At 36.8% G+C, this 23,443-nt stretch overlaps 1 protein-coding gene across 1 annotated transcript in view; it reads left to right on the top strand.

Annotated features, from left to right (window-relative positions):
• The first annotated feature begins 1,017 nt into the window (after nucleotides 1–1,017).
• The window catches only part of Ttc6 (tetratricopeptide repeat domain 6), a 183,705-nt gene continuing 161,279 nt past the window's right edge, over nucleotides 1,018–23,443 (top strand). The window contains exon 1 of the mRNA XM_078050195.1: nucleotides 1,018–1,963. Within this exon, the coding sequence (XP_077906321.1) occupies nucleotides 1,019–1,963 (945 nt within the window). The 5' untranslated portion in view covers nucleotide 1,018. The remainder of the gene's footprint in view (nucleotides 1,964–23,443) is intronic.

The following is a 23,443-nucleotide window of genomic DNA, read 5'->3' as shown; positions in this document are numbered from 1 at the left end:
CATTCCCAGCCTCTTGAAGTCCCTATATTATGAAGGAGCTTTAGTTATTCCTATTTATTCCTAATCACTGGCAGGCCTTACTAGTTTTACCTTGTAATGTTTCTGTTTTCACTCTGCTCCATTTTTAAGCCTAGGAAAGGCTCAAGCTACAGAGGTTGTCAGTGCCCTTCTTGCCTGTATTGTTTCATTTACTCCATATCAATATCCCCAAGCACCAGGTCCTATCAAGTCACTTTTTTTCTAAAATTTTTGAGTGGTTCTCTGTAGCTCACAGAAAAAATACAAATATTCAGCATTCAAGGCTTATAATTTGTCTGTACTCAACCTTGAGGCTGACCACCTCCCTCTGTATACTCTGCTATAGCACAGGTGGCACATTGAGGGAATTGGGCTGGGTAAGGGAGGGAGACACCTGGGACCTGCTAGAGAAGAACCTGGGAACAGCTATCAGCCACAAGAGCAGGCATTTGTTTGGCCCTTATATTGCCAGAACCATTACCACCACCAGCCCTCCCCAGCCCCCTGAAACTGCAAATCTGGATTTTTATGTAAAAATCTCCCAGTTTAAAATCGTTGGCTATTAATTAACATTTTTAAAAAACGGAACAATTGGAAACCATGTTTGTGGGCTGGACCTAGGCCACAGGTCAGTTGGTGAGGTTTGTTCTCTGTGAGCGGGGCTACTTGAGATTTTCTATGCCTAGCAGGTTCTTCCTTCCCTGGAAGTAGAACTCCACATTATACTCCAAAGAAATGTTAAAATAGACCCAAGCTTGGGAAACTCCTATTGAAAAACATTACTGCGTTACAGGGTTTTCATGATTCACGTGAAAAGAGGGTAGGTGGATGTAAAATTATTTCATGCAGTTTTGCCTAAGGAGCACAACGAGGTCCTATCATGAGCAGCTTTGCTAAACTGGAATTTTGTGTATTAACAAAAATTTGTTTAAAAAAATATATAATTTTTTTGTGTGTGTTTTAATGTGTTGGGGGTATTTTACAGGTCAAATTTGTCAAGATGTCCACCTTCAAAAAGCACTTTGGACTGAAATCCAGAGAAGAATCCCTCCTGTTTAAAGAGCTGGAGAAGGTTCGCCAGGAGGCTAAAAAGGACTTTCTCAAATTCAAGCAGAAGTTGGCGTCTAACCTGACTTCAAATGAAGGACTAGACCACCACCCCCGTCCGGCCCGCCCTGGGGAGAAGAGGAGCGAAGGTTCCTTCACGCCTCGCAGAACCCTTTCCAAAGGGTCCCCTCCCGCCAAAGTCCCTGCGACCGCTGCTGGGGTCTTCCTGCAGGAGGCGCTCCAAGGGCTAGCGCGCCCCTCGAGCCCGAGCGAGGCTTTCGCTGTGCGAAAGACCAGACCATTTCGTCCCCAGGAGTTTTACTTGCGGAGCTCCGCGTTCCTGCGGTACAGGATCCAGAAGATACCGCCGATCATCACTCCGGAGGTGGGCACATCTAAACCTGTGGTCCTGCGGCCGCTGCCCACGTCCCTGGGCAAGTCAGGAGCGCGCCTGAGTCCCGGGAGCCCGCGGGCCGCAGCGGCCAGGCAGGTCGTCGACGCGGCAGAGGAGCAAGAAGCAAACCAGGAGATAACTCCGTTCTCAGAGGCCCAGGGGGCCAAAGACAGGAAGACCAGCTCCATTTCCAGCGAGGACAGCGACTGGGAGGCGGGCTGGTGGCGGAGGAGAGTAAAGATTCGCGCTCACTTCATGAGCCAGGGCTCAGTCCCCAGGGGGTCGGAGGCAGACGAGTCCATTTCCAAAGCAGTGTGGGAGAGTGGCCTGCTTAGGGATGTGCACGAGGTCGCCCAGCCTGAGCTGCTGCCCACCAGAGTGATCCCCAGAACCATCGAGGAGGTCATCACCTCGCTGCAGTCGGAGGCCCAGCTGGCCTCTGACCAGATCATCAGAGAGCTCATACAGAGCATCCTGGGCCAGAACTACGACATAAAAATGGAAGTAGGTGACCAGAACGACGGTTATGTTTTTCCTGGGTAAAACAACTTTTAGTAGAGAGAGAGAGATATGTACTGATCTCTCTTTATAGATAAATCTCTCTATATATCTGTTCCATATATTCTGTATAAGCTGTTGATGCATACATTATTTAGGATACATGTTATTTCATTACATATAATATTTCATCATATATGATGTTTTCTAACACGAAAACATATATGATGATGAGTCATTGATAGAGTCATTGATCTTCTTTGTATTTCATTTGAATTTTGAATTTTCATTCAAGGAGGGTGTCTTCTTTTTGAAGTGAAGGAATATGGGATATTATTCCAAAATCTGGTTTAAAGATTATTAAATGAGCTAAAGTCTGGAATAATAAAGCACAGGTTACCTTCACTTTCAAAAACTGTGATTATTTAGTAATGAAATAACAGGCATTTCATATGAAGAACTTGCTCTTTTTCTGTTTGTTTAGCCTTATCAGTAATGAAGTACAATAAAGGTGAGTTTTTGTCCTAAGGAGTTCAGTATGCTACAATTAAGAAATTTAACTGATAAGAATTCTGTATTTTCAGTGAAAATAGTTCTCTTGAAGCATTTAAAAATGTATTTCCTAGGTCTCTCCAATTATAAAGACTTAGACGTGCTTCTTGTGTGCAAAGTACTATGGGACACACTTTATGTGCATCTTTTCTTAATAAAAACAGCATCAGGTAGATAGATACCAGTAAAAGTCCTGTTTTATCTAAGAGGCCCTGCTAGCTTTAGTAAGACTGAAGACTTGGCACAAGGATTCTACAGCTAAAGCATGGTAGAACTGGAATTCCACCTGTTGTCTCCTGGTAAAGACTAGATTGGAATAGTTTCCAGGAAGGCCCATTTGTCAACTATGATATGTTCCCCAGAGGAAGCAAAGTTAGATAGGGTCATATTTAAGTTTAAGATATTTTGTTGATTATATAGACTTTGCTCTGGTGGGGGCATTCAAAGCAAATAGTAACAAGGGAACATTAGTCCCACAATAAAGGGAGGTTGGGGGGAAGGTGAGAGAGAGAGAGACTCAGAGAGACTATTTGAGAATGACAAAGGGAATGATAGTAAGGGGGAAGAAGATTCTACTGCTGTTTTTGGCTGCAGCCTCAAATCTATTGTTGTACAAAGAATACTGCCACCAAATTATGTCTTTGAAATACTTTCATCCCCCAAATACACTCTTGGCTGTGATTTGAGGAACATGATCATAAAGAGAAACAAAAACATATATGAGCTAGAGTCTCTAGTGTCATCTTTGACCAGAATATCACAAGTATTCTGAATTAAGACCCCCCCATTTACTGAACAAGATCAGCACGACTTCTTGAGTCATTTTAAATGGAGTATTTCTAGTTAAGTTTTTTTTTTTTTTTTTGCAAATCTTTTTGGAAAAGAAATTAAGAATGCCCAACTGAAGGGCCTTAGCAAAGAGGAGAAAGGCCTCAGTATTCTTTTAAAATGGGCTATATATTTTATGGCATAGTCAAGCTACTAGACATAAAGAGGGGCTGGTATTAGAAACTTGCTCAGAGGTCCTGTACCGTTGAGGAAAGTTGTATAGCAGGGTAAAGGCCCATAAGAAAGAATACATTTTGGAGGACTCAAATGGAATTGGGGTATATGAAGGAAGAACATCAAATAAATAATGAATATTAGAAAGCAAATTTTATTCTGCTAAAATATTCATTTGTATCCTTTTTTTGTTTTTGGTACTTTGGTGACCCAAATTAAGAAGGGTTGATGTCAGTGGAGGGTCCAAACTTGGAACAATGTACAGCAATAAAAAGGCCATTTTTGAATAAACTTTGTATACAACTAGAAAAAAAAAGAGGCCATCCTTTCTATATTCCCTGTGGTGTCACTAGAGATGGTAAGGGTAATGAGATAATAATAAGATAATAATAAGGGTAAGTAATGAGATACTTCTATTCTTTCCAACCAGGATGGTGTCAACAGCAGCCTAATAGGGAATCACAACTCCTATTTTCCCATCCAACAGTAACAAAGAGGCCCCCAACTCTGATCCTAGTGGAGGCTGAATGAGGAACCTGAATCATTATCCCTACCTGGCACTAATGAGGCATTGCCTGCCCTATTCCCAGTGCTTTATTAGAGTAGTGTCAGAGGAAGCCACCTAAAACAGAAAGTTTAAATAAGATCCAGAGTTTTAATGATACCTCAAATGTTCAAGTTTTTATAGAAAAATTGCTTGTCATGCCAAGAACCAAGAACACCTTCATTCAAAAAAAAAAAAAAAACAAAACAGTAGGTGCCAGTATTGAGATGTTTGGATTATCTGACAAAAACTTTAAAAATGCTTTAATAAATAATTATGAACATATTTGAAAAATGAGAAAAAATAGAAAGTCTTAGCAGAGAAGTAAAAAGTCTCAGGAGAACCAAAGGAAAAAATTTCAAGCTGAAAAATACAATAACTGAAATAAAAACTGTGTGGATGGTTTCCCCAGCTTAATGGAGAACCTAGGGGGCAGAATCAATGAACTCAAAGATAGAACAATAAGACTGACCTCAAGTGAAAAAGAGAAACTAGACTGACAAAATTCAAAACAAAACAAAAATCTATAGGCTTTTTAGAAACCTCTGAAATTAAACAAAAAAAATGTAATCTTCATGTCATCACAGTCCTGGAAGGAGAGAAAAGATAAGACAGGATTAAAAAAGTGCTCAACCGGTTTTCGGGCCTGGCTCCACGGTAGAGGCGGCAGCGGCTGTGGCGGCGGCAACGGAGGAGGAGGGGTGGGACGCGGCTTGTGGGAGCCGAGTTACCGGCTTGGACGTATCCGGGCAGGAGACCGATTGGCAGAGCGCCGCCTTCCGGCAGAAGCTGGTTAGTCAAATTGAGGATGCCAAGAGGAAAGCTGGTGTGGACCACATTATATCGAGCAAGGATATGGAGAACCATGTATTCCTGAAGGCCAAGACCCGCGACGAATACCTTTCCCTCGTGGCCAAGCTCATTATCCATTTTCGAGATATTTGGTTATCACGTGGTGCACCTGCAACTTGACAGCTCACGTTTGGGATACTTCCCCTCATTTGTAGGGACAAGGATTGGATGGAGACTACCCATGACCTATGGCTTCGAGGAACTTTCATCGATTTCGGCCCCAAGGAAATTCACATCTTCAGCACCCTGGCCTTTACAGCTATGCTTCTCTTGTCCCCACACTCTGACCATCCCTCTCTTCCTTCATAATCCTTGTCCCTCTCCAGCAGGAAGTAGCCAGACAATCTCATCGCCCTGCTCCCAACATAAAAACAAATAGGGAGGAATGTTGGGTATGTTAAGTTTCCTCTCAGGAGAACATCATGGGATCACTTACCCCTACCCCTCCTCTCCAAAGGGTGCCAAGCCAAAGAGCACCAAAGTCAAAGGTTTTCTTGACCAATCCCCATAGGACACAGTGTCTGCTTGCTCCTGAGTCACCCTGTCAAGCAGCACCTGCCACATCACCTATACAACCCTTCTTAAGCCAAAGCTTGCAAGCTCTCTGCCTTCTTCCACTCTTCCCTCTTCCTCTTCTTTCTCTCTGTCTCTGCTCTCTTCTCTCTTTCTCTCTGCTCTCCTCTTCTCCTCTCTGCTCTGTGCCTCTCCTTTTCTTCCCCTTCGGACATCCCCTCAATAAAATCTCTTGGTTGAAAAAAAAAATACTCAACCAAATAGTGGCTAAAAAGTCTCTAAATTTGATAAGAAATATAAATCTACAAATTGAAGAAGACGAGTGAATCCCAAACTGAAGAAATCCATGACAAGACATTTAATATTTACACTTCTGAAAACCGAAGTTACAGACAAAAATCTCAAAAGTAGAAAAATAATGTTACCTACAAGGGAAAGCAACTTGAATGACAATAGATTTCTCATCAGAAACCCAGCAGGTCAAAAGTTATTGGTACAACATTTTTCAAGTGCTGAAAGAAAAGAATTGTCTGCTCAATTCTGTTTCCATGAAATTATCTCTCAGGAATGAAAGGGCAATCAAGACTGTTTTAGTCAGCTTTTTAATTTCTGCGACCAAAACACTGACAAAAACAAGGTAAAATTTATTTGTGGCTTATCGTTTCATAAGGTTTATGAGGTCTCAGTCTATAGATAGCTAACTCAATTGCTCTGGGCCCAAGGTGAGGCAGAAAGTCATGGTGGAAAGATGTGGAGGAGTAAAGCGGATTAGAATATGGCAACAAGGAAGCAGGGAGGGAGAGAGAGAGAGAGAGAGAGAGAGAGAGAGCGAGAGAGAGAGCGAGAGCGCGCTCCACTCACCAAAGGCAAAATATAAACTCAAAGGCACATGCCCAGTGACCTACCTCTTCTAGGTTCACTCTACATGCCTACAGTTACCACCCAGCTAATCCATTCAAGAGGCTTAATATACTGATTAGGTTTAGGTTTTCATCACCCAATCATTTCACCTCTAAACTTTCTTGCATTATTTCACACATGAGCTTTTGGGGAATACTTTATATCTAAACCATAACAAAGATGGTCTCAGATTAAAGAAAACTAAGAGATTTTGTCCTACCCTGAAAGCATGGCCAAAGGAAGAGCTTTAATCAGGAAGGAAAAAAAAAAAGATTTTTGGAGAACTGGGAAAGAAGAAAGTTTGCAGTAAACAAAACTATGGCTATGTAAATAGACCTTCATTCTTTTGCATTTTCTAGGTATAACATATCAAATTTGTGGACCACATGTAAAGCAATGCTGAGGAGGACATTTATAGCACTAAATGTATACTTTAGGAAAGAGGAAAAGTATTAGATCAGTAATCAAATATCTAAGTTGGATAACAGCTGAATTACTGGAATAACTAAAAGATATCTACTTTTAAGTACGTTCAAAGCCATTTGATCCTAGCAAATTGTATTGTACTTAACAGCAAATACAACAGTAAGCTAAAATAACTTTGAAAAAGAAGAATAATGTTGAAAGTTATCAGTGTACCTTATTTCAAGTTTTATATAGATACAGTAATCAAGACTGTGTGCTGTTAGTGGAGACAGAGACACACTGCTCTGGAGCAGAATAGATCACACAGAGATCCACACAAACTGATTTGACGGAGGTTCAAAAGCAATGAAAGACTGAAAATCTTTGTGACAAATGATACTGGAAAAAGTGGATGTCCACAGGAAAAAAATAAACCTTTTCCTAAGTGTCATGCATTATATAAAAATTAACTTGATCGTAAAGCCATAAAACCTTCAGAAAAAAAATAGGAGAAAAGCTTCTGGATCTATGGTTAGGCAAAGAGAGCTTAGACTTCACACTAAAAGAATGATCAATAAAGAAAATTTGACAATTTAGATTATATCCATATTAAGCTTTTTTTTTCTCTGCAAAAGAACCTGTTAAAGAGGATGAAAAAACAAACTGTAGACTGTTAGGAAATATTTGCTAACCACATTTCTAGTAAAGGACCAGTACCTAGAATTATAAAGAATTTTCAATACTCAACAGTAAAACATCCAATCAGAAAATGGGCAAACCCCCCCATCATTAGACATTTCACCAAATAGAATATGCAGATGGCATGTAAGTACAAGAAAAGAAGTTCAACACCATCATTAGGAAAATGTAAGTTAAATCCATAATGAGATATCATCACCTACATATCAGAATGCCTAAGATAAAAAATAGTGATGATGACAAATACTAGCAAGGATGGAGATATACTAGTGTTGGTAGAAAAACAAAATAGTATGTCTACCTTGGAAAATAGTTTGTCAGTTTCTTTAAAAAGTAAGCATGCTAGTACCATGTGACCCAGCAATTACACTCTTGGACAGTTATCACAGAGAAAGGAAAAAGTATTCTTACACAAAAATCTGATATAGTTTCTCATACCTACTTTAATAGAGATAACCCCAAACTGGAAACAATCCACATGTCCTTCAAAAGACAACAATAAAAAGAAATGAAGTGTTAATACCTGCAACAACTTGGATGAATGTCCAGAGAATTATTCTGAAGAAAAATCACCAGTCTACAAAAGTTAGATACTGTATGATTCTATTTATACAGTAGTCTTAAAATGACAAATTTGCTGAAAGAGAAAACTGAATTATGGCTGCCAGAAATTAAGGATGAATTTTGGTGGAGGAAGGTGAGTGGGAAATATGTGTGGCTTTACAAGGGAAAGATGAAAAAATTGTGTTGATGGAAATGTATTTGTATCCTGACTCTGTCAGCATTGGTATTCTTGCTGTGATATTGAATTAAATTTTGCACAATTTCATCATTGGAAAAAGCTGAGTAAAGTGTATACCAGATCTCTTTGTATTACTATTATTATTATTATTATTATTATTATTGTTGTTATTATTATTGAGCTAGGGGTCTTACTATGTTGTCCAGGCTAGTCAAAACATGTGTTTTCCAAACAAATGGGCTAAAGCAATCCTTCTGCCTCAATCTCCCAAGTAGATAGGACTTCAGATGCACAGCATCATACCAGCTTAAAAGGATCTCTCTGTATTGTTTCTTAAAATTGAATGAGAATTTACAGTTGTCGCAAAATGAAAACTTTAATAATTAAAGATATTAGCATATTAAATTTTTTGGGGGGTTTTACACATGAGAGGCAAACACTCTATTACTGAGCTATACCCCCAGCCCAAAAATCTTCACAGATTCTTTAAAAAGTTTACAATTCATTTTATGAGTTGTAAGAAGAGACATAAGGAAATAATAATACAGTTTGAACCTCCCTAATCTAAAGTTTTAAATCTCCTAAGGAAACATATTTCAGATTTTGGATTTGGATTTTTAGATTAAGGATGATCAAGGGATAGTTCATGTGAATATTCTGAAAATAAAACAAAACAAGCAAAATTCCAATACTGAAATATTCTGGTCTCAAACATTTTGGCTAAAGGATACTCAACTCGTATATATTCTTCTATGCCTTCTTTAACTTTCCCAAATAACCAATATTTGTTTACCCTCTACACGATCTCAATTCTTAGTACAAGTATGTATACACACAGGCACACACACAGGGTTTTTTTTTATAAAAATAAATGTCTATACATATTATTTTGTAACTTATTTTTTGACACACTGATGAATATCAATATGTATTCCTTATAGAGCTATATATTGTTCCATAGTACTTAAACATTTTCTTGGCTCTTTGTTTTTCAAATTTCGATTTTCCCCATCTTAGAAACAAATTTTTGATTATGGGAGGGTATAAATCAGAGAATCAACTAGAACTGGACAGAGAAAAGCAATTCATATTGCTTAAATGACAAAAGTATAAATGGGAGAGACTATTTTGGCAAATCTTTTCAATTCAACATGAAAGGCAAATTTATTACACTTTGTGCTGTACTTTATTGTCCTCACAGATGTAACAGCTTATGCTAGTACAAATTATGTGATGATTAAGAAGTTATCTGATTATTTCCAAATAAATTTACAGTTTATTTTTTCTGTGACGTTTTAAAATCTTGCACATGACATTTTGATGCTTTCAGTAAATACAAAATGCTAATGTATTATTTATTTATTTTTTAATGCAAGAGAATTCCTATTCCTTTAGTTGCTTTGATTATAGTAATAATTTTGAAACAAGTCAGAAGTTATTTTTTCAAAATAGACCTATTCTTTGTTGGATACAAGTGCAATTTATTTTCCATAAGAATATCTCTGAAGGATTGAAATATAGTGTTACTTGACAAGTGAAATTCTATTTTACTACAGAATTCAGATATATGTTTTGTGTTTTTCATAGTACACATACTACCAGCAGTGATTTTTTCTTTTGCTTGTTTATGTAATTAAGTCCTAAACTACAAAGGACAAAGTTCAGGTGCAAAGTGATGGATTTTCTCATGTGTCAGCATTTGTCTGCACATGAGAGGTAAAGTAAAGAATTTAAAAAGAATTTTAAAATGTTAAAAATTTAATTTTCACTGGCTATTTCAGGTAAAATTATTTGAATATTTAGGATAAAAGCATCTCTTCCCTATTCTATGGATTATTATTTAATACATAGCTCAGTTTTACTTTTATTTGATAATGTAGACCTTTTAAATGCTTTTCAATGTCAAGGACTGACCCAAGGCCTTAGAATCTCCTGGAGTGGGAGGTGAGGTGGACACTAGCTGATACTGCATAGTTAAAATCCATCACTAATTGCCACTGTAACATTGTTGGGTGTTACAAGTCTTCTTTAAGGGTAATTTTTTATACCTTCAAATCATCATTTTCCTTTACTTTGTGTAAAACTAGAGGAAAGAGCATATATAATTTTAAAGTTGTAGCAGGCTTAGAATAATAAGGCTACCTGGACAACAGTTTGATTGAACAGAATATCCCAGTTAGATTACACATTCACTTATTGTACATGGAAGCTGTTTATTTTTTTCTTACTGAAAAGCACAGTGTTTGGTTGTGATTGAAGTCAACCATTCTATAGCTGTAAACAGTCTGAAGCTAGGCAGCTGTATTCTTTACAGTGTTTGTTTTAAAGCAGGATAGGTAAACATATGGGTTTCAAGGATGGGTAGATAAACAGTTTTGGTAATAAAATAAAAATCGAGAACTAGCCAACCACAGTCATGTTTAAGCATCTTTTATCCCAAATGAAAACAGTAGAAGAGGCTGAACAGTACATTTTCTAATTGTGTGAGATATTTGTTTTATTTTAGGGAGAATATTCTTTTATGTCCATTGTAGAGTGTCCTGAATTTTGGTCTCATGATAATGGAGAGAGATGGCTTAACAAAATTTGCCACATATATTTTCTTTATAATCATGGTAGGAAAATTTTGTTTTTAATTTATCGAATGAAGCTAAAAATATTTTTTTAAAAAATTCTGGACATACTAGGATTTATTTTATGTACGATTTAGTGGTTATCAGCATTTATTTAGTAAATGTTCCTTGACATCTTTATGTTCTCATATGGAAAAGACATTTCAGAGTTCTTGTGAATTTTCTTTTAGTATTTCCTTACCCCTCTTTTTTTTTTTTTTTACTAAAACAGTATATAGAGCTGAAAGATCACCTGATTTATGTGTGTTGTGTATGTGTGTGTGTGTGTGTATGTGTGTGTGTTTAAATTTATATATACTTTAAAAAAAATTATATATAAATTATATATAAACTTTGTGTTATAGATAACAAAACTAAAATCCATTGAGGGAAAGTGACTTTGCAAGGCCATACAGCAAATTAACATAGTTAGGAGTAGAACTATTTAGTTCTTCTGTCAACCAGTCCAGAACTGTTTTTATTTGTATTATATAATGCTGATGGTACTTTCTTTACTCTACAATCCCCATCTTTCCTTTCTTTTCCCCCCTTGTTACCCTACGATGTAGAACCAAACTACCCAGAACTGTTTTTCATTGTGATATCTCTGCTCCTAAATCTCTGCATTAGTGGAAGGACCATTGCATTCCTCTGTGCTGGTGGTGTGTTCCCATAACCTCTTGCTAGTAACTTCTAAGCTGAGCACATCTGGGCGTTGGGAAAAGTCAGCAAGAAATAAGGATTTGCTCTCAGAGCACTGTGATGTTGGTAAAGATGGTGGGCATGGGATGGGATTTGGGCTGGTCTCCCAAGCTACCACATTTTTTCATCGAAGTAAAAGGACACAGGTGGAACAAATGACAGTGAGAACATTATAAATTTGTTTTGTGACTACTAACCAGTTACATTCAGCCCCAAATCACTGATTCTGCCATCTTAGGTTGATGTTGATATGAATAGAAGATAAAATCTTTATCTTCCATCACTGGTGCAGTAACAGGCTGGCTCACTTTCATTCAATCTGACTAATTTTATTTTTTTGGGGGAAATATTTGAACTACTCTCAACGTGAATACCCAGAAGTACTTTCTTTCCTTGGTCCAATGGGAATAGGATATGAGTCCCCATCTTTTTTGGGGAAGAAGAGCTTCTGTAATATTTGAAATTTTATTACTTACAATGATTTAGGGCCCTGTTGAGAATTCTCAACTTGAGAGAATGAGACATATCATTGACCTAACCAGGAATTCCCAGGAGGAAGAGTCAATAATTTAGATATTATTAAAGGAGTGCTACCCGATTGATGACTATATGGTGAACTGTAAATTGGCATACTGGTCATCAGATTTATTTTGTCTTGGTAATAAGTAACATTCCCTGTACACTCCACTGCTTCACCCATTTAAAAGAAGTAGCCTATCTTTTCTTTAGACCTCACAGATAATACAATAAAAAAATTCCTGTCCTTTGCTTGGCTTACTATAAATTTATTAGGCACACAGGAGCAGATTATAATAAAGCCAGACCTCATCATTTTAGCAAGATTTCCCCTCAAGAACATCTTGAGTCTCAAGCTCTTCATCTCTTAATCATTGAAAATAGGGTTATGAAGAAATGAAAGATTGAGACAGCTGAGACACTTTTTCATTGTTCTGCTTTCATTATGCTATTGAGACCTGTCTCATTGTATAGTCTCTGAGAATCAGTTATTACCCTGGAAAGTGATTATCAGTTTACTCAATAATGGCTTTTTATGCATGACTGTTCTATTGCTCTTTAGGGTTAAATGAAAAGGCTTATTAAATATCCATTTACAATGGGATCTTTGAAAACACTAAATGGAATGTATAATTCATATAGACTGTCACTAGTACAAAGCCAAATCAGTTTAACCAAATATCAAGTTACAAGGAAATAAGGAGTAAGTGACAGTCCTTATAGAACTAGTTCTGGTTAGCTAATGGGTCCAGACAATCAGAAAACCCAAAGTAATAGTGGCTTAAACAAGATGGAAGTTTATTTCTCTTTGGTTGGAAAAAAGGATCACGTAAAAAGTTAATGTAGAATAGATATGGTGTGGGGTCAGGGATCCAGAACCTGCCATCTAATCCACTGACTGGAGTCCTCATTCCCAAGGTCACCTCAAGGTCCAGTATGGCTGCACCAGCTGTCATGTCTGTATTCTAGCCAGCAGGAAGGCATTTAATAAGGAACTCACATGCCCAGAGTTGCTTATCACTTTGGCTTATATTTAAGCAGTCCCTAATTAGCCACATCACCACATCTTGCTACAGAGAGAATGAAAAAAGAAGTCACTCTTCTGGAAATTCATGTGCCAAAGTTCATTGTTACGGGGGAAGAAGAGATACTGAGGCAGGGTTTAAAATGTTCTGTATAGGTGAGACCCTCACAGCACAGAGTTATTTACTTTCTGTAAAGATTTATTGAGCAACTGTAACATTTATTTAGTACTGTAATAGGCACTAGGAATCGAAAGATTCTGTATGTGACATAGTTTTTAGCTTTAAAGAATAAGATTACATATTGAGGAGATTAGTAGACAGTAGAAAACAATAGAGCCAGACCTGGTTTAGAGTTAGATGACCTAAATTGGGATCCTTGACTTATAATGTATTTATTCCTTAAATTATTGGTGTCTCATTTTCTCATCTGTGCAGTAGAGCTGGTAGGATTTATCATACATGCTGTGAGGGTAAAATGTTCTTAAATAAGAAAATGCAGGTTAAATGTGCTGCATTGTTTTTAATGTGCATTGGTGCACTGTGTCCTAGTAAAGTGAATGAGCTGCATTCCCATTGGTCGTGAGCCCAATCAGTTTCTCTACATCCTCACAAGCTTTCTGTGTTAGTGTGCCTTTGAATCTTTGTTAATTTGAAAGTTCAGTGGTTTCACTAGTGCAAAGCATGTCCTCAGCATCTTGATAAAAAATGTGGAAGCAGGAACCCACCTCTCAATGCAAACTCTCACCAGAACACTCTTTGGTCTTTAAGGCATTTTTTCTATCCACTAAATGTTATTGGGTGCCTATCATGACTGGTGTTTATTAGGCACTAAGAAATAGATGTGAACAAATGAAATCCCTCCTCTCTTTGACTTAAAAACTAGATGGAATAGACAGTAAACAAATCACTAATGTCTTATGTGGCAATATGTAATATAAGGAAGAATAATTCAGAATAAGGTAGAGAATAATGGAGGTGGAGATAAACCTAAATAAGATGGTCAAGATAGGGTCATAAGAGAACATGAGGGTTGAGATGTAACTCAGTGTGTGAGGCCCTGAGTTCACAGTACTGGTGGGAAAAATGACATTTGAGGAGAAGGCTGAAGACAGTAAGGGAGAAACCCATGTAACTTATGTATGGGGGTGTGCATCAATCTAGGCAGAGGGAAGATACAGTATAAGGTTCCAAGGCAGAATTGTTCCTGTGGTGTTTGAGGCACAAAGTAATGGGAATAGAAAGTGTATTTAGGAGATTATGTCACAGAGGTAGCCAAGAGCTAGATCCATAGTCGTCCTCAATACTGTCAGACTGAGTGTTCCTTTCTTTCTGGATATGTTTTTCCCCTTTTAATGTCCTTAAAAAATTCTTAGTTATCTTTTATGTATTTGTGTAGTGTCAAAAGTAAATATAATGCTCTATTTGTAACATACAGGAAAGATGAGAGTACTTCATAATTAAATTATAATTATAAATGACCACATTAGAATACATAATGAAATCATTGGCTGCTTTCATCTAATGATAATGAGGGTGTTTTGAGTATGAATATAAGAAACAATAATGAAAATGAAAGAACAATGCAATTGGCTCTAGAAGATGTGTTCTGAAAAATAATAGCAGACTATAATTACATATATCCAATAAGAGAAAATTGGAAATAACTTTAGGTGAAGTACAGATGTATATTACATTTCAATTAAAGACTTGAAATGAGCTAGGCCTCTTTTTTCAAAATAAATCTCTAATGTGACATGGGAAAAGGTAAGAATTTATCAAAAAAACAGAACTAAAATAAACAAAACATATTTCCCAATTTGAAATCTCAAAATGCCAGAGCATGTTCAGTCCTGGTACTTAAAAATGAACCCAGATACCATTTGGAGGAGGGATGTGGGCATTTCTTTGTTTTATGGTACTAGCTTGTGATCTGTAGATGATGAGACTGTAGGATGGATTGGAAAAAAGAGTAATACAAGAAGACACGGAGAAAGAGACCTCCATGAAAAGTTTCAAGGTGAAACAATAATAAATCATTTAAAATTAAATAAATAACTTCAATATGCAATTGTTATTACATAAATTTGTTGTCACTTTGCTAAAAATCTTTAAAAATTGTGTAGTTTAGCAATAACATTTTGAAACCTATTCATCTATTAATGAAACATTCATTATTACTATGTTTCACATCTGCTGATTTTATTATGTTTGGTTCTAGTTTACAAAATGAATTTTATATATCCTCTGTACATATTTGTATGTAACTGTTACCAATGTAGAATGAGGCAGGTGTGTTGTTTTGGTAACTTACTATTACTAGCCTAGTTGCTATAATTGACACAGTAGTTGTGTTACTGGATAATAAAGTATGGGTTATGTTAGGGAAATACTTTATGTTTAAATACATAAAATGGAATTAGATTCTGGCCTCATGTATTTATAAAATGTTTTCTTTTTTTCCTACACATAAGCCTTTTAGAACAAACAAAAATCATGGAGGAGGGATGTGGGCATTTCTTTGTTTTATGGTACTAGCTTGTCATCTGCAGTATGTCTGCTGTATCTCTGGCTTTCCTTGTCTGTTAAATACATTCACATTTCCTGTAGTACTTCCATTCTTTCCCATTGTGACAATCCAAAATTCTGCCCCCCTGCCAGCATTTCCAAATGTCCTTAGGGAGTAGTACCATCTCTTCTGAGTATCCCTAATGTGAGAATCTTGCCCACAAGTAGAACTTTGGATTTCACTGAGTGACATGGAAAGACATTGAAGGATTTTGAGCAAGGACATGACATTATCTCATCTTGTTTTAAAAAGGATCAGATGACTCTTGTGTGGACATTAGATTATAGATGGGAAATGGGGAAGGAAGGAAGAGCCATTGCCTATTGCAATAACACATGTGAAAGATGATAGTGACCTGAGACAACTGTGGTTAGTGATGGTAGTAGAGAAGGATGTGAGAAATAGTCTGATTCAGCATATTCTTTGAAAGTTGCTTACATGTTGACTGTATGGAGAGAGAGAAAAAAAGAAAAGGGATAAAGGATGGGGGGGAGGGAGGGAGAGAAAGGGCAAGGACAAATCCATGTTTTTTAGTGTGTGTAGCTAACAGAATTTCCATTTTAAACAAGGGTGGGGTTGATTTTGGACATCTTAACTTTGAGCTGCCTAATATACTTCCAAGTAAAGGTGATAATATAATTCAATTCTAGGGTTCGGTTGGAAGGTTGGGGCTAGAGAAATTGGGGATCATCAATGATCAGATGCTATTTGAATTCATCAGATTGGAAGAGGTGACCAGGGGAATGAGTGTAGCTATAGAGTAGAGGAGATCTAAGTTCAGAGGCAGAGAGAAGTAGAATTAGCAAAAAAACCCTGAGGAGTGCCTTACACAGGAGGAAAGCCAGGAAAATGTGTATAGGGTCTTGAAAGCCAAGTGAAGAAAGTATTTCAGGAAGGATGCAGTAACTGTGTCAAATACTACTACATTGAGTAATGAAAACCACCAAGTTTGACATAGTATTATAACTACAATATTTAACTCTACCCACACCTACCCATGTTATAGATTTTATTGCTCTTGCAAATGACTTATCATTTCTATTTACATTTTCAAATTGTTTATTACTGTATTAGTTTTCAATATGTTGGTCATGTATCCAATAATATCTCTGAACTCTTATTGTTCTAAGGTTTGCCTATAGAATTTCTTTTTTTCATAATAGTAATGCTTTATTCATAATAACAAAGTCTAGAACCAACACAGGTGTTCTTCAACACATAAGTAGTTGAAGAAAACTGTTATATGTCCATACCATGGAAAACTACTTAACAAAAATAGGGACCTAAGAGAAAGGGAATTTCAAGGGGATATACATTGTATTATTTCAATTATATAATAAGTTTGAAATGACAGAATTATAGAAATAAAGAACACACTCTAGTGGTTGTGAGGGGTTGGGACTGGGAACAGGAGGACAGGACACAAGGAGGAGGGCGTGGTAATAATAGGACAATATAAGGGATCTTTGTGACAAGGAAACTCTTCTGTATTTTGATGTGGTAGTGAATACATGAACCTATACTTAGAATAAAATTATATCAGGCTAAACATACCAACAGAGACACACATAGAATTTCTTGTTTAATAAAACTGGTATTTAATTAAATTGTGGTAGTGGGTAGTCCTGTTCTTTACTTTAGAACAAAGGTTTTTAGTGTTTTTTTTACCAATAAGTATGGTTTTTTTTTGTATTGGGGATTGAACCCAGGAACACTTAACCACTGAGCCACATTTCCAGCCTTTTTATATTTTATTTAGAGACAGGGTCTCACTAAGTTGCTTAGGGCCTTGCTAAAATTGCTGAGGCTGGCTTTGAACTTGCGATCCTCCTGCCTCAGCTTCCCTAGCTGCTAGGATTATAGTCATGTGCCACTGTGCTCTGGCAGTATGATTTTTACTGTAGCTTTTTGATAGATAACCCTTTATATATTTGCTACATTTATCAGACAAGAATTTTTATCATGAATAAGTACTGAATTTTGTTAAATATTTTTCTCTTTAATGTGTTATTGTGCTATATTAGCCAACCTGAACTATCCTTGATTTTGGGGAAATTGTTTTTGGTTTTGTTACAGGATATTTCCATATAATTATGACTTCTATTAGGGTTTTTGCATTTGTATTTATAAGTTAGATTGGTGTATACTTTTTTCCTTATGTTGTCTTTGTCTATATTTGATATTGATTGTTTTATCCTCCTAAATTGATGCTTACTTTCTTTTTCTGTTCCCCAAATATAGTTTGTAGAAGAGAAGTATTATTTTTTTTCCTAGAAAGCTTGGTAATTATTATTTATAATGTTGTCTGGTCTGGAGTCTTAGGTAAAGAGAGTTTTAAAAAATTATTATCTTAGTTTCTTCAATGTTTATTAATTTATTCAAGCTTTTAATACCTTCCCTTCTATATCAATTTTGTGATTCATATTTCTAGAGAATTCTAATTCTATGGCTTGATCTCCTAATAGATCACTGGAGTTTCTCTTAGCATATAATGGGTATGAATCTCAATCCAAAAATATGTATGTGCAAGAACTATGTTCTTTTCTCTATAACTCAAGTGAGTCTTCATTTTTAGCTCCTATTCCATTAGGACCACAGTTTCTGTGGTCTCAGGCAATTTTGGGATCCTTCTTTCTATTCCTGGGAGATATATATACACACACACAAATTCTCTAGGTCATGGATCCTGCTGAGCACCTCTGTTAAGACATCCATACTTCCACCTTGTGGTCCACTTAGATTTTCTCAACATTGTCAGTCCACACATTTCTTCTCAGTTGCCCCTGTCCCCTTCTCTAAGGCTTTTCCATTTTCCCCAGATCTTCTACTCATGTTGGCCATTCTTGGGTGCACAGAAGACAATTTGCTGTTCTCAAGCCATGCCTGGGGCCTGATGAACTCTGTGAACTTATGTGATGCTCCATCTGTCTTCTTCATGGCCATTTTCTTACTGGATTTTTGCTGTTTCTTGGATTCTCTTTGAGAAGTTGTTCCAGGTCATTTCTATTCTTCATTCCCAACAAACTCATCTCCATTTTTTTCCCCCTTTGGACTAGCCCTGGGGATCTCAGAGCAGGCCCTTATAAGAGACCCAGTATCACTTATGTTCTCATGGCCTGCCTGCCAACTTCCTCTGACCCAGGAATTCTTTTCTAACTACAGAGACAGGAAACATTACTTAAACACATTTATCTTGTTTTCTCTCAAATAAGTTGTCATTTTCTTCTGTTCTTTGTGTTCTATCAGGTTACAAGGTTCTTGAAACCTGAAAATCAGAAATTCTACTTTGTGTTCTGGGTAGCTCCTTTTACCTGAGGACCCACAGGAGCGAAATCTGGGTAAAGGGAGAATATTGGTGTGTAGGTTGGAGGAACACATCAATGAATCCTTCAGAATGATTTCTTTAGTCTCTTCATTAAAGAGATGATGAGACAGAGTCTCAGAAAAGTAATTGATTTGCCAAACCCACACGTGGTTAGTGTTGGAGCAGACAGCCTAAACTCCAGCTACTCCAGTTACTGCTCTTATATCCTTTGGTGTTATATATTATTGAACTACTATAGAATTTAGGTTAAACACTTCAGTGGAGTATATATATATTTCACCAAGATTCTAAAATACATTGTAAGTGCCATACAAGAGTCCCTTAGCAAATGCATCATTTTAGATGTTGAGTGTTCTTGATAATTTAGGTTTTAGTCTTTTAAGGACATATGCCTTCTTTCATGCTCACTCTTCTGGGGGCATATTTTCTGGAATCTGTCATAGGCTTTTCCCCTGTACTTCCATTACCTAGTGTGGGTACACCCAGTAGAAGTGCTTAGACAATTCTTTTCTTGAGGACAAAGGGCACCATTTTGGATGCCAGTTCTTTTTTTTTTTTTTAAATCCTTTATTTCCTCTTCATTTTTTAAAATTTATTTTATTTTTTTAATTTATTTTGTAGTCTTTGGTGGACACAACATCTTTGTTTGTATGTGGTGCTGAGGATTGAACCCAGGCCCCACGCATCCCAGGCAAGTGCACTACTGCTTGAGCCACATCCCCAGCCCCTGGATGCCAGTTCTTTATGCTATTCTATATTACAGTGATTCCCCAAGGTCTCACTGGGTGAGGGAACTATGCACCCCCCACCCTGTATTCAGCTGTGCTTTGAATTCCTTTGTTTTCTTTTTTGAATTTTTGTTTCCTCCTTCCCATTAGGCTGCAGCTGTCTCCGTTTTGTAGTCAGTATTTCAGTATGCTATAAGGAGCCCCTCTCCCACAGCTCTCTTCCTAATATCTTATTTCTATTCTGCCGCAGGCTTAGAAACTAGATAAATAAGCCTGGTAATATTATTTGTAAAGTGAGAGTAAATAGCCTCCAAGGGAGGGCCTCACAAGCTTTCCTATGGGAAAGTGTGAGCCTCCTCCACACAGGCCTTTGCTGACATCTCTTCTGTGGCTCTCAGGCCCTTTTTGGTTATATCCTGTTTCCCAGCTCTGCTAGGTCCATATGGTTGTTGGATGTCTGCACAGCAAATAGGTGAGGAATAACTGCTCTTTTCTTTCTTTTCTGTTTTTATTGGTTTAGGGATATTATAAAGTATTTTTGCATTTGAATAAGTCATATTCTTCCATGGAGCTATTAACCAGATACTTTGCAAATCAGAATAAAAAATAACAACCATAGAACCACAGAATACCTTTGGGCAGTTTGATTATTTAAAATGCAAACTATACTGCTGACCTCGGGGGCTTTTTGAACCACAGCTGTCAGTTTAAACAAAACTCCAAACCTAATTAAACTTTTGTTGGATGGGGCACTAGTTTGAGAACTAGTTGGACAGCTTTTAAGACTTAATGACGCAGTTCTTCCCAAGAACACAAATAGAAGCATTGGTACTTGGTATATATATTCTCTAAGGCCAAATGTAAGATCTTAGTTTATGGCTTTTTTTTTTTGAGGGGGGAATGGAGATTAATTTCTGTCCGATGAATTGCAGTTTATGAATTTTCTTCACCTAGTTGTTACATTGTAAAACTGAGATGAAGCTATTCTTCCCAGACACCCATCTCCTGCCCTGCTTCTCTTTTCTTTTTATTCTTTGACATCCTTTTGTTCTCTTTCTCTCACTCATGTCAATATAGTTTATAAGTTGTTCTTAGTTTCCTGTCACTGTCCATTTGAATATTTAAGCAAATGTAGCCTTTTCAATTTTTACTTTGCTCTTACAAGAAATGGAATACCTACCTATCTACCTGCCGATCTTTTTTTTTTTCACGATTCATTTTTGGATCATTTATGAAAACATTAAATATTCCTTTCATAAATAGTTATAACTGCCCTCAAGGAGCCAGATATTAGGGATGTATAATCTCCCATAAGTATATCTTAGTATATAAAAATGGAACATTTCTGCTTGTGAGTTGTTTGGCATGACTCAAGTACTGTGTGCAATGCCGGCGTCAAGTCAGGTGAGGTACAGAGCCTGCAGGGAGGGGAGCTGGAATGGCAGAGGGTGGTCAGTGCATAGACTGCAGGAAGGAGTTGAGGTTTGATTCTGATGGCAGTGGGATGCTACTGAAGGATTTTAAGCAGGTGAGTGATGTGGTGCAATTAATGTTTTAGAAAGATCATTCTGGAGGTATTGCTACCATGGACTGGTGGGAAGCAAGAATTAGGAGCTGAAGCCTTGACCCAGAAAGAAGGGAAGAGTGTCTAAATTAAGGCAGGGGCAGTGTGGTTGGAGAGCAGGGCCCAAATTAAACTGACAGCGAGACAGTCCGGTGATGGATTCAGAATTTGGTGGTGATGATGCCAGGGAGCCAGTAAGCTGAACCATACAAAATTGTTATTTTTGTAGGTAAAGAATCATCAAGTCAGAAATTTCATTTGAATCAACTTAATACCTTGTAGCAGGTTAAGGAGTGACAGGACCAGATGACAGAATCATTTGCAGTAAGATAAACTGATAGAAAGAGGTTTTATGAGGGTATTCTTAAAAATAGGATGTTTATATGCTGAGGGGAAAGGCTTACTGGAGATAGGTGCAGGGGAGGGGGTTGAAGCTACGAGAAATAGACAATTTTTTTGGTTATTTACTATCTTGCTTTTTTGTTATTTTTTCAGTTTTGTGAAAGCAGTATATAAACATAGCTTAAAAAGTCAGTATAGTACTGGGCTTATAATGACAGCTCCTTGTCAAACCTTTCCATTCCTTTCCATTCCTTCTCTAATGAGACACCTGCTTTCCAACCTTTTAGAGGCATATATTTATATTTTAAATAATATTTTAATGCCATTAGTTTCTGATTTTCCCTGATAATTGACAGTATCTATTGATTTCCTGTTATTGAATATGATGATTAATTGCTTTTACTACTACCCATCCTCATGGTACATAGATTTTCTTTCCTATATTCCCAGTATAGTGAATTATAATTTTTGTCATTTGAAATATTTTATTTATTTTATTTATTTATTCATGCTCACTCTTCTGGGAAAATATTTTCTGGAATCTGTCATGGGCTTTTCCCTATGATTTTTTCTGGAGTTAGTGGTTATTCCTTTCCCATTACTTAGTTTTCTATGTACACAACACTAATTTATCAGTAAACTATTTATTTACACAAGTAAAAATGTTTTCTTCATATATTCAGACACATCAGGTAATCTCTCCTATTCTTTTTCTGAGATATTCCTCTTGGAGCTTTTGATCTTCTGGTTTAATCAGGATTGATTGCTCTCTGGCCTGCTACTTAGCTGCATCTGGTTTCACCTGTTGATTGAGTTCCACATCTTCTTTTCTTGATTTACTATCAAGAAAGTGGACATGGGAAGATGGGAAGTATGTGTGTGATTTATATTCTATATATGGTGTGTGTGTATATATAATCTGAAGATTTTATTATTTTGTGCAACCTAAAATAATAGTTTGGGGTGGGGGTTGTGGCTCAGTGATAGAGTGCTTGCCTCACTGGTTTCTATTCTTAGCACCACATATAAATAAGTGAATAAAATAATGTCCATCAACAACTAAAAAAACTATTAAAAAATAATAGTTTGGCTGGTGGTAGAATTCTAGGTTGGAAATCATTTTACTCAGGAGTTTAGAAGTGTGGTTCTATCTTCTTCTGAACTTGTATCTGCTGGTAGGAAATTATGTCGTCTCATTTCTGTTCTGGTTTTGGTAACTTCCCCCCTTCTTTCTTAGAAACTTATTTTGTCTCAGGCTTTCTGAAGTTTTACAGTAACATAACTTGATATGAGCTTCCCTTTCAATTCATTAGTGTTGGGTCCTCAGTAGTCCTTTTATTCCCTTAATTCTTCCTTTAGTTCAAGAAAATTTCTTATTATTTCTTTTAAAGCATCTCCTTTTTTCCTTAAGCTTCTCTTTCTGGAACTTCTATTATTGGTAAATTTGGCCTCTAGAATGATTATTTTTCTCTTGCTTTTTTCCTCTTGCTTTTTTTCCTCATTGTTTCCCCCACCCCCAGGAGTGTTTCCTGAATTTCAGCTTCTTTGTGAAGAAGTATTAGTACCTGCTAGCACATTTTGTTTTAACACTGCTGCCTCCTGGTTGGTGTGAGGATGTATTGCTTGGCTCCATAGAGTCTCCAGGGTGTCTGTTATCAGTCTTATCTGTACCTTTACTTCCATTCCTAAATCTTTCTGAGGTTTTGTTGTGTGATTTATTTTGCTTCTGGTTCTTCATTTTTGTAAAATGTGGATACATTTCATAGAGAGCTTTTGATAACATAATAAGAAAACATTTACAAGACTTTAGTCTTGTTGACTTATCCATGTTTGTTGTTATTTTTTTCCTTTCCTTTTTTTAATGTCTGGTAACATTATTTTTAATTGTTTTTTTTAC

Source organism: Ictidomys tridecemlineatus, chromosome 5, assembly GCF_052094955.1.
Source record: "Ictidomys tridecemlineatus isolate mIctTri1 chromosome 5, mIctTri1.hap1, whole genome shotgun sequence".
In the NCBI taxonomy this organism is placed as follows: Eukaryota; Metazoa; Chordata; class Mammalia; order Rodentia; family Sciuridae; genus Ictidomys; species Ictidomys tridecemlineatus.
Note: the sequence above shows the minus strand (reverse complement) of the source record. Positions and strands in the feature narration are given on the sequence as shown.